This window comes from Heloderma suspectum, chromosome W (assembly GCF_057233095.1).
Source record: "Heloderma suspectum isolate Gila_16-S chromosome W, 16-S_ref, whole genome shotgun sequence".
Taxonomy (NCBI): domain Eukaryota; kingdom Metazoa; phylum Chordata; class Lepidosauria; order Squamata; family Helodermatidae; genus Heloderma; species Heloderma suspectum.
The window spans coordinates 56,318,651-56,331,116 of NC_139475.1; the positions used below are offsets into that span (position 1 = coordinate 56,318,651).

Consider the following 12,466-nt stretch of genomic DNA (forward strand, 5'->3'; position numbering starts at 1 on the left):
TAGGTCAAAGAGCCATTGTTGTCCAACCCAGAGAGCTGTGTGTCGTCCCCGCCCCAATCCAGGGCTGTGTGTGCGTGTCCCCCTCAACAATTCTGCACTCGTGTCATGTCAGTATGTAATACTTGGAGCATAGAATTCATCAGCCTGACAATTTCACTCCAAGCTGCTACTCCTTATGACTATGATTTAATGACTGGCGAAATCTCAGATGCTGGCAGGGGTGGGCCAGATTTTGAGATATTTACAGATCCCCGATTTAGTCTGAGACAAAGAAAATGTCTCTAAATGTCTTGATGGAGGATGTCACCTTCAGAGTTCAATCACTACACCCTATGTGACACTTTCACCCATCCTTGATATCACAAAAAACACACACACACTGGTTCCGGGGTGCTGAAGAAAGATATCCAGGGGTACAACCAGCATGGCTCAGGGGAACATCCTAGTCCCTTTCCAGGTGGTTTAATTCCCACCTCCACCCTCCCACCCTTGTTGGTTTTACAATTAGTAGTTACGGATAAGTTACGGCTGTCCTGAACACCACCAGCAACTGTTTGTTGTTTTTAATCCACTGGAAACTCCAGCCAACATTCCTTCAGAAACCTCCATTCCCAGTGCGGAGTAAGATATGATAATCGAGAAACGGGAGAGCCAATTCCTTGGTTAAAACACACTTTCTAAAAGGTCCCATTAATGTGGTTTATCTAGAACAGTCCATAATTTCACTTATCTTGATGTTGGATCCAACCCCACTGTCCAATTCTTGGGAAATAGTCAACTTTATCTTAGTTTTGAATATGGTTGCCACAAAGACCCACCATCCATATTGATTTCCTGTTTGAAAAAATAAGTCCATTTCCATCCCAGGATGGTGTAGGTGAGGTGGATGGGATTATTCCTTAAACCTCTGGTTGGCTTGCATCTTCTTAAAGAAGTTCTCTGTCTCTTCTGTTTGCCCATCCTTCTCTCCCATGGTAAGGCTGGTTGGCTTCCTCTGTACTGTTGACTCCTGGCTGGCGACCCCCAACATGCTTTCTGCAGGGCTGGTCTCTGACAAAACCAATGACGGACTTGCCCCCACCCCTGCAATGTTGATGGTGGCCACACTGCTGTTGTGCAGTTCATCCTGTTCAATATCACTGACAGAAGAGCCAGGTGACACGCCAGCACTCTTGGCAGGCTGGAAGCCGTGATTATCCTTGCCCATCTCATTGAGCTCATAAGCATCTTGGCCATTGGAGGTTTTCTGGGTGGCCTTCCATTCCCAAGGCCTGTTCCCAGAAAACAAATGTACGACAGGATGATGAGGGCTGTGGGCATCAATGGTGACGACACTGGAACTGTCCCTTGCTGACAGAGAGCGGTACTGGGAGGAATCGGAGCTAGTGGACGAGGAGGACGTCTCTGAGTGTTTTGGTGTCACCGACACCATCCCTGGTTATTTAGACATCGCAATGGCCTGCATGAGGCATGGTGGGTTGGCCACTCGTTGGGCTGTCCCTTTTTCTGCCATCATCATCCATTTGGCCCTCATGGCTGAGCTGCTTTTGGGTGAAATGTTAGCACCAGCATTGGCTTGGCTTTCCTCAGGGATGTGTACTAACTGAGTTGCCCCAGGTCTTGGCTGGATGAGAACCCGAGGTCCCATGGAGGCTTGCTCTGCGGTCTGAGCCTGGACCGTCGGGTACAAGGGGGGCGGGATGTGGTCCTCCTCTTCTCTGACCAAAGAATCCAAGCCTACCTGTTGGGCGACTTCCTCCTCCAAGGTCATTCCTTGGCCTTCCACTGATTTCTGTTTCCATTCGGTGATCAGCTGTTTAGATCGGGAGGCGTCCACAGGGACGTGGATGGTCATGTGGCGGCAAGCAGGGTTGTCCATGGATGGAGTGTTGACCCGGGGCAAAGTGTTACTGAAGGTGACCATGTTTTCCTTGCCCATGGGGCTACGGGGGGGCAAGAGGTCTATGTCAATGCTTGCGTGCTTTAAGCTGCCAAGGGAGTTCTTCTCTCGCTGCACCTGCCGGTTCATCCCCTCCAGATGGGCCTGGGAATTAAGCTCATCAGTGCTGATGGACTTGTTCTGGTGATAAACTGAGTTGTGGCCATGCTGGGTCAGGGCTCTCAGTGCATCCTTGGTGGGGGGGTTGGACAGGACCTTTTCAGTTGGTGCTCGGAAGTTGCCCACTGCATGGTACGCCTGTGTGCCGCAAGAGGAGGTGACTGTTACAGGAGAACACATCACATTTTTTGCAGTCTTTGAATTGGCCTAATAAAGCTATTATACTGTATGAACTTCAGAATTTTTCTTATGGTTTTGTTTTTTGTGTGACTTGGAGAAGTGTGACTTGTGTGACTTGGGGGTTGGACTCGATGGCCTTGTAGGCCCCTTCCAACCCTACTATTCTATGACTATTCTATGAATACCGAATTTAGCCTTTCAACAGCGGGACCCTACGTTAGAGGAATAGGATTTTTCACCACCTGAAGCTGGGACTTGATTTTCTGAGGGTTCATCCCTTCTGACTACTAGGTAAAACCACCCAATTTGTCTTCTATTTACCCTTTTTTTTTTAAACCACGCACACCATCTAAATTTATCTCCAGCTTTGTAAATATAAAGACTGCCTAGTCTGATCTCTTCTTCTGTCTTCCACCAACCAAGGATCTTGTCTGATTCACCCAGGATGGAGAAAAAATTGAGTTAAAACCTGGATTTTATGTTTTCAAAAATGGAAGATCAACAATTGTCTGCTACTTTCCTCTTCCCAGAGGTCCTAGGGGCATGAAAACCATCACATCACCTGGAAGAGCCCAATTTGAATGTCTACAAGCTCTCCTCCTCCATATCACCTTATGCATCCTGACTACAACATCCAGTCAGCCTTTTCCCACTCCTATTCCTCTCCCTACACCCCCACTGTTGCCAACCTGCTTGTTGTAACATCTTTCCTGATGAAGAGATCTGGAGATCTCAAAAACTTGCACATTTTTTGTGATCCTTGTGTTGGCCTAATAAAGGTATTACACAATATGGACTTTGTACATTTTCTTATGGCCAACACAGTGGCCCTTTTTTGTTACAGGCTAAAGAGCTTAAGAACCTATCAAGTGAGGATGGAAATGGAAATATACATTCTTGACATCCTATTTCAGATAAGTAAAAACGGTGTGGTTCAGCCCCCTGGGACTGTACCACTTCACAATGCAGTTGGGGTGGTGGTGGAATTCAGTGACTGGGTGCTTCCCTGTATTGAAAACTCACAAAATGTAGAAAGTTAGTATGTCAAGGGCAGCTTGTATCCTAGCCTGTCTATTCTCTTGACATGCTAAAGTTTCTATGCACCTGGGATTTTTGTGAGGTTGGAGAGCATTCCAATCATACCACTTTCCCCACCTGTATTTCAAAGCAGTACAGTCTGAAGGGCTCTGCCACACAATATATGCATTAATCTTAAAGGATGTGCTGTGTCATTAAAGGATGTGCGGCCTCCCTCCCAATGGGATTTTGGAATGACAGGAACTTACCAAGTAGGCTGCGATGCCGGAACCAATCAGGAAACCCACATAAACATCAATGGGGTGACTGCGGTATTGGGTGATTTGCATCAAGCCACAGAACCCGGCCACGATGGCAAGAGTGAACACTAAGACTGGCTTGAGAAGTTTGGTGCTATCTGAGATTATGGAGTTGAAGTACATCTGCAAACAATATGGTGGTATTGTCAGGTGTTCTTGCTTCCACTCTTGCTGATGTTCAGCGCATATAGAATCTCACATTGTGTCGTGCATGTGGCAGTGAAGGCTTGCCAAAAACAGCCCAGCTTGCAGAGAGAGGTGAATGGAAGCATTGATTGTTGTTGTTGTTTGGGGGGGGGGGGTTAGAGGACATGACAGAGGTTTATTAAATTATGCATGCTGTGGAGAAAGACTAGAGAGATTCTACCAATAAACTAGAACCTGGGGGTCAACCAGGGAAACTGAATGACGGTAGATTTGGGACAGACAAAAGAAAGTCCTTCACACAACACGTAATTAGTTGAAGGAATTTGCCGCCACAAATTGGTGTTGGTGGATGACCACTGGCATAGATGGCTGTAAAGAGGGGTTATATAAATTCATAGAGGAGGAGGAGAAGGAGTCTATCAAGGGCTCTTAGCTATGAGAGCTTAATGGAGCCTCAATATTCATGGCCAGTCTAGCTTTGCCTAGAGAGACTGGGGCAAACCACAGCAGAGGGCTCTTGCCTTCATGTCCTGTTTATGGGCTTGCCAGAGGCTTCTGAGTGGCCATACTGGACAAGATGGATCCTCATCGGTTTGATCTGGAAGGGCTTTTTTTATGTTCTTATTGGGTGGGCAGGAGAAAAGAGACAGGCAAAAAAGTGGTGCAAGAGAAACAGACCAGACCAGGTTCACTGATTGGCTAACTAGGTTGCCACTGGGCAGGAAGGGTTGTATGTATGTTGGAATTTACCGGGCAAAATGTTAGCCTCTGGTATTTTTGGTTCTAAAAGTGCTTCTCAGACCTGTAGCCTGCTGATACTTAGAACAACCCCAATAAACAAGCCCTTATTCTTTCAGTTTTTACTGAGGGAAAGCAGAGTGGGATGCAAAACCACCCTGGCCTCTCTCCCAATAGTGCCCCGTTTGTTTCCAGTACTGAGATCCCTTTCCAACCCCCCTTGTTACAAGTTGCCCCACTCAACCAACAAGCCAGCTGAGTGGAGAAACTCACCGACACATAAGACAGCAGCAAAAGCAGACAGTGTGGCATGCTGGGAGGGGAACGTTTTCCTGGAAGGGAGAAAGAAACAGTCATATGGGGGCGAGGGGAATTGCCCTATTCAGTGGTAACGGTGAGGCTGGAAAGGAGATTTGGGACTATTAGGGTGTCTCTGCAAGGAGAGACCAGAACCCCTTTTGGATAGCGGTATGAGTGGGACTGGTTTGGGGTCGGGGGAGAGAACTCTTTTGTTTGATAGGCAGGAGGGTGGAACGAGAGAAATGTAAGTTTGTTTCTCTGGTCTTGGACTCTACCTCTAGTCCCCCATATCTGAAACCAAAAACAGTGGTGTGTGGGTGTGTATTCATCTTTGCATTGGTTAAGATCATAATCATAAGCATCTGCTAAATCCATTTTGTATATTCTAATTTTGTTCAGCTGGTGAAAGAGATGCACTTTCACAAGGCCATCTTGCAAACTTCAGGTCTGAGTTCCAGTTTAGCAAAGTTTCTCTTCATAACAAAAGAACTGAGGTATTGCAAGGAACTCTTGTTCTACCCAGTAGTTCAGGATTAGAAGAACTTCTGTTATTTAGCTTTCTCTTTTCTTTTCTTTCTTTCTGGGGTCTCAATCTGGCCCTCCAGGGATTCCCCAAATGGCCATGCCACCCTCCTCTTCTCCCTTGGCTGCCGATCATTTGGTGGCTTCACAGCTTTAGTGCATTTTTTTCCTCAAAATTTTGGGGACTTTGGCCCCACCCCTTTTGCCTTATATCCTGCCGATCACTGGAATGCAGCCCCTGAGAGTTTCTCTGAAATGGCACTCAGATTTTAAGCTGCCTTAAGTATATCTATATCTGCTTTCATGTCATCCATTTTATTAAACTGACCACTTTTCTATGTTTTCCATTCTCTAATAACCCAGTCACTAACTCAAGGAGCAGGTCCTGATTCCCACCTAGATCCAATTCCACATTAGTCAGGGTTTGTTACTTTATGCTCAAGAGAAAGCTGCAGCCTGTTTGATAAGCTAAGATGTTTTAGGTGTACACTTAAAAATGGAATGCTTGGTCTTGTACGTGGAGGAGAAGGAGGTGGTAGAATATAGGCTATATTATTTCAGACTGCAGGAGGGAGAATGACAGTCTATCCTGCAAAAAAAACCCAGCAACCCAGCAACCCTGCAAGCAAAGAAAACTAGCATCAAGGAGAAATGTGTGCCAGCTTTCTTTTTGCAGGGATGTGTTTATTTAGGGACATGCCACCTGAAGTATGAAGTGGTAATCACTTTGATCACCTCATTTCTGCTGCATGTTGTATAGACCAGGACCTGAGAAACAGGCTAATTCTATTCTAGCAGCAAACTCTCAAATCTGCAATAGATCCCGCAAAACCCGGTTTGTGCGCATTTCCACAGAGTCGACAGTATAACAACATGGTTAAAGAAACCATTGGGAAAGTGATATTAACTAATGCACAGGTGAAATTGACCAAAATGACATTAAAACTGGCCAGAATGCAGGTGGCCTCAGGAGACCATCTTTCAAAGCAGGGGGCTGGGGGGCTGGGGGAGATGTGGAAATGGACTTACCTGGCTGAAAGGATGGCATGCTGATCTTGACCTGAGCAGATATCTTGAGTGATGTAAGGGTTAGAGTCACAGGAGATCCCCAAGAGAGTGTAGTTGGGCTTACAGACGGTCAAGAAGAATGGGGTGTGGTATCCTGTGGCCAGCTGGATCACATCAGTCAGAAGGGCTGTGACACAGAGGCCAAACACGTGGACACCTGAATGCGGGCGGGGGGGATCAATTTCAGCCAGGATTAGGGTCCTCAGCTTGTTCAGAATGCCAGGGTTCAATTCTGAGGTGTGTGAAAGGTCAAAGGAGAGAGTACCTCTGAGCATATGCAGAATATTTTAGCCTCCGTAGTGAGTAGCTCCACAGCCTGCCACATCTGGGGTTGAAAGGGAAGACTCCTGGACTTCCAGTTGGAACCAATGTCGCTCTAGTACCATCCCACGGGCTCTCCATGGGAGCTTTCTCAAACAGCTTTCTAAAAGGTTGAAAACCCTTTTCATTCCCCCCTGGAATTAAAAGGGGGGGCAAGGCAGCTCTGGATAACATCTTGGAGAAAAGTACCCCCCACGAGATAGTGGGGGGGCTGGATTCTGGGATTATCTCCCCAGAGCTTTACCAACGCAAAAAGCTGTTCTGAAACTCCTATTTCATAGGAGAAAACAGGGCTGATGTGTTCCATAATAATATATGCTTTAAAAAATATAAGCAACTCCTGAGGGATGATTTAAGAAATACTAACAATATTAGAACATCTGAGGACCTGCAAGATCTGTTTGAGAGAAACATGACTACACCGAGGAGAAGAAAGGGGCTGGCATCACTGCCAACTCCCCCTGTACCTCCTGTGTCAAAAGTTTAGAAAACAGAAGATATAGGGGAATTATTTACTCTGATAAAGACTTTATCTTTGCAATTTATGGAGCAAGCCAAAAGGTTGGATTTAATCCAAAATTCCATCACCGACTTGCAAGGAGCTGTGGATCTAATTAATGCATCTTGGTAAAAAATGGAGACGAAAATTAATGAGCTAGAAGACCGAGTGGCAGGGAATGAAACTACAACACAAGTTTGTTTTAAAAATGCCTCTGACAGAATTTCTCAACTGGAGGCCTTCACGCGAAGATCTAGTGTATGTATTATTGGGATTAAAAATCTGTCTAATGATGTAAAATTGCCTATTTTTGTGGATAAACTTTTGCATGAGATACTCCCTGCCCCATCTGATTATTTACTTGATATTGAGCAGGCATTTTGTGTGCCAAATGCTAAAGGGACTGACTATACAATCATAGTCCAATTTGCAAAACTCTCCACAAAGAATTATATCCTGCGTTTGGCAAGAGAGGGTGGAAGCCATTCCTGGAAACAAGATGAAGTTATGTGTTATTTCCAGATTACATCAAAGAGGTGGTGAATAAAAGAAGGCAATTCATCAAAGCAAAAAATATGGCAAAACAAATGAACTTACAATATCACTTAAAATATCCTGCTACACTTTGTATTATGTCTGTAGGTCAGATGAAGAAGTTTCTAAATCATGAAATGGCGGAGGCATGGCTGAACGTAAAAATGCGTGAGATTTCTGTCACAACCCCATGAACTGGAATCTTTAAACAAGCTTTGTTAACTGTTTGTGTTTAGTCTACATGATCCAGGCTAGGTTGGAAGATAAATGATTATACATATATTCATTTATTCTCTTTCATCTTTCTTTTTTTCTTGCTTTTCTTTATATTTTTTATTTCAAAATAGATATGGTATGCTGTATTTAAATTTATTGTTTGAGGGTAATTGTGCACATGCATTTATATATAAAATATATTACTGATGGCTGAAGGTTTATTTTAAGTTTTATTATTATATAATATTATATTTATTATTATTAATAATAATAATATTAATATAGGCTACTGGGAATGAACTGTAGACCTGTTTCTTTGATAGAAGATTGATGATATGATATTGAAATGTAAGGTTGTTTATTAAACTGTAAGATTGTTAAGGTTATAGATATAGTTTTTAAAAACAGGATGGCATCGGAGGCCGGGGGGTATTGGAGTTTAAACTTAATTCTTCAAAGGGGAGGGAGAGAGAGAGGGGGAGAAACTCTTATTTTATTTTTCTTTACTTCCTTTCCTCCTCTCTTTTCCTTTTTTTTTCTTTTCCCTTTTCTTTTTGTTATTGTGGTGTCCTCATCAGAATATTGTATTGCTGGGAAATTGTAGTATTGATCAGGTTGTTGGTATTTATTGTTTATTTCATTTATAACGATAAAATAAATAAAAAATATTCAAAAAAAAGAAAAAAAAAGAAAGGGAAGACTCCCACCTCCAGGCAGGCTCGAACTGAGCCTCCTTTGTAAGTAACAGAGGCTGGCTCATGAACAACCATTTGCCAAACTGCACGGAGCGAGGAAGAGGGGTCAACTCCAGGCAACCAGCTTGCTGCAAAAGTTTCCTCTTTCTTAGACCAGGACTGGGCAGTAGGTAGATCTCCAGATATTTGGGATGTCAGCTCCCTGAAGCCCCTGCCAGCATGGCCAAGGGTCAGGAATGCTGGGAACTGAAGTCCAAAACATCTGGAGATCTACCTCCTGCCCAGTCATCTTGGACTAATTTAGGTCTGTGTAGGGTGTGGGGGTGTTATACCCAGTAAACAAAATTGTGGCTTCCTGGGTCAAAGGGGCAATTAAAGGGCAGCTTGCCCCATGCCCCAGAAGTGGGGAGGAGACAGATAAACTTACCCACAAATCTTACAGTTCTGCGGAGGAAGGAGTTGAAGTTGCAACCGCTGGCATTGATGCTTCCTTCAGAACTGCCACGGCCCTTTGTCTTGGACTGCAAGCAATACATGATGCCTTCTCCCGCCATGATCTGTGGGGCAAAGGAGAGAAAGAGTATAGCAGGGGATAAAAAGAGGTGGCATCTGAGGGCAAGCTTCATCCTTCTTCATCTGCTTCTTTTGCGTTGCCTGAGTGAGAGGCCCCTCTTAAGAAGATTATAATGTGTGGAGGGATTTGGTGGTGATGGTTTAGGAGCTTCTGCTACGGATTGGCTGAACTGCTCTTACATCACAGAATGCATGCATGTCTGTCATTGGCTAAACTGTTCTGGCTGCTGTTGTCTGAGAGCTGCTCTGATTTCAGGGAGGGGGCAGGCAGGCCAAAGGGCCTAACAAAGGAGCTTTTTTAGTTTCGAAAAAAGATGACTAATATGACAGAGGTTTATAAAATTATGCATGGTGCAGAGAAAATTGAGAGAGAAGTTCTCTCCCCACCCCCATCTTTGTCCTAGAATTTGTGGATGGGGGAAAAGATTACCCAGTGAAATAGATTGGCAGGAGATTCAGGACAGAAATAAGAAAGTATTTCTTCACACAATGCAGAATTAGCTTGTGGAAATTTCTGCCACAAGATGCAGCAATTGAGGAGGAGGAGGAGGAGGAGGAGAGGTCCATCACTTGTGATTAGATCTGATGGCTATACAGAACTTCCATATCCAGAGGAAGTCTACCTCTGAATTTCGATTTCTGGGGAGAGAAACAACAGGAGATGCCAGTTAGCTTCAGGGCTGCCTGTGGACCGCCCAGTAGCATCTGTTTGGCCACTGTGGGAAACAGCTGGACTTGATAAGCTTTCAGACTAATCCAGCAAGTCCCTTCTGTTCTTAGAAGGGTTTTGTTTTTGTTTTTAAAGTAGAGCCATGCTGGCTGGGAATGATGGGAGCTGCAGTCCAACACATTTGGAGATCACTGGGTTGGGGAAGGATGGCTTAGGAAATGTAGTGAAAGAGACCCCCCCAGAAAAGGAGAGTTGGAAGTGATCCAGATGGATGAAGGGAAGAAGAGCCCCCCGCAGTCAATCCCCCATCTTGATGAAGGAATAAAACTAGGAGAGGGAGACAGAATGGGCAGAAAGGAGAGTTGCAGAGGTGAGGAAGGTTAAAATTCACACATTGATTGTGAAATAAACCTTTGGGTAGAATCCAACTAAACTCCTACTTAGAGCAGACCCACTGAAATGAATGGGACTTAAGTTAGTTATAACTAACTTAAGTCCCATTCATTTCAGTGGGTCTGCTCTAAGTAGGAGTTTAGTTAGATTCTACCCTTTGTTTCCAATCTTTCAATAAATAAATGAGCTCCTTGGAGGATTAGTGGCTTATAAAAACAATGAACTGTTTAAGAGGTGGAGAGAGGCTAGCAGGCCCAGTCAAACTACTCACAGAGGCTGCTGAAGCTGAGAACGCCAAGCTCAAAAGCATCAGCAACGGAATCATCTCCTCATTTGTCTCCACATAGGGCATGGAGAGAGTTCGGTCATAACACTGGAAGCCCACCTTGGCCGGCTTGAAGAGGTCAGTCAGCTCCAGGAAATAGAGTGTCACGATAGAGGAAGCCACGATGGGCAACTGGAGGCCAAAAAAAGTGGTCAAAGTGAGAATCAGAGGCTGGTGGGATTTGAACTGGGATCCTCGTGGCCTCAGAGTGAGGCTTACCCTCATGAGCTACCAGGGGCAGTGTCTGCTCAAGTGAAGAAGGAATATAGGGCTGTCCAGCATCACCTTCTGAAGCATTTTATTAATTATTTATTTCATTTCTATACCGCTCAATACCCAAAGCTGTCTGGGCAGTCCACAGAAATTAAAACCACAAAGTGCAGCATAAAACAATACAAAATATGAAAGCTTAAAACCACAATATAACAGTACAGCCACAACAAAACCTAGCAGCAGTGCAGAGATTCAAAATACAGATTTAAAATGCTAGAGCTGAAAGACTCAGAAGCTAAAAAGCTAAAATACTGGGAGAATAAAAAAGGTCTTCACCTGGGACCGGAAGAAGCACAACATAGGTTCCAAGTGTCCTAATCTCTGAGGCCCACTTCAAGTCTTTTAGCTGCTCTCCTCTCCATATGTTCCTCCACCCTCTTCTAGTTCGTGGTGGTGGTGGGAGCCTGTGAAAATCTTCCACCTACCTCAACAAAGTAGAAGCAGGGTAGGAGTGTCATGCTGTCTTTGGGGGCCTTGGGCTTGTCCTTTGCATAGATCATGTTGTTAGCAGTGGGATGCAGAAGAATGGTGGTGGGGAGGAGGGTATCAGCTCAGGTTCTGTTGAGGGACAAGGTTAAAAAAAGAAAGAAATGCATAGAATCATAGAACAGTAGGGTAGGAAGGGGCCTATAAGATCATCACATCCAACCCCCTGATCAATGCAGGAATCTAAGTCAAAGCATCCCTGACAGATAGCTGTACAGCCTCATCTTGAAGGCCTCCAGTGTGGGAGAGCCCAGCGCCTCCCCAGGCAATTCGTTCCATTGTTGTATTGCTCTCAAAGTCAGGACTTCTTTGTTTCTCCTGATGTTGAGCTGGAATCTGGCTTCCTGGAACTGGAGCCCATTGTTCCGTGTCCTGCACTCTGGGGTGATCGAGAAGAGATCCTGGCCTTCCTCTCTGGGACAACCTTTCAAGTCCTTGAAGAGTGCCATCCTATCTCCCCTCAGTCTTCTCAAGGCTGAACATGCCCACTTCTTTCAGTCTCTCTTCACAGGGCTTTGTTTCCAGTCCTCTGATCATCTTTGTTGCCCTCCTCTGAACCCTCTCCAGCTTGTCTGCATCCTTCTTAAAGTGTGGTGCCCAGAACTGGACACAGTACTCCAGATGAGGCCTAACCAGTGCTGAGTAGAGGGGAACTAGTACTTCCCGGGATTTGGATGCTATGCTTCTATGAATGCAGCCCAAAACAGCACTGGCCTTTTTTGCAGCCACATCACGTGGTTGCCTCATATTCAGCTCGTGATCTAGGACAATTCCAAGATCCTTCTCGCTTGTTGAGCCAAGTATCCCCCATCTTGTAACTGTGCATTTGATTTCTTTTTTCCTAGGTGCAGAATTTGGTATTTATCCCTGTTAAATTTTATTCTGTTGTTTTCTGCCCAGTGCTCCAGCCTATCCAGATCACTTTGAATTTTGTTTCTGTCTTCAAGGGTATTAGCTATCCTGCCCAATGTTGTGTCATCTGCAAATGTGATCAGCATCCCCTGCACCTCCTCCTCCAAGTCATTAATAACAATGTGGAAGAGCACTGGGGCCAAGACTGAGCCCCGCGGTACCCCGCTCGTTCCCTCTCCCCAGTTTGAGAAGGTCCCATTGATAAGCACTCTTGGAGT

General features: G+C 44.9%; 1 protein-coding gene across 1 annotated transcript; it reads right to left on the reverse strand.

Annotated features, from left to right (window-relative positions):
- Positions 1 to 892: 892 nt before the first annotated feature.
- Positions 893 to 11,350, reverse strand: LOC146334043 (phospholipid phosphatase-related protein type 3-like). The gene is given in 7 exon segments (XM_084825085.1): positions 893 to 2,197; positions 3,526 to 3,699; positions 4,739 to 4,793; positions 6,313 to 6,508; positions 9,044 to 9,173; positions 10,524 to 10,709; positions 11,276 to 11,350. Coding segments are annotated over 7 exon segments (2,121 nt in total).
- Positions 11,351 to 12,466: the final 1,116 nt, after the last annotated feature.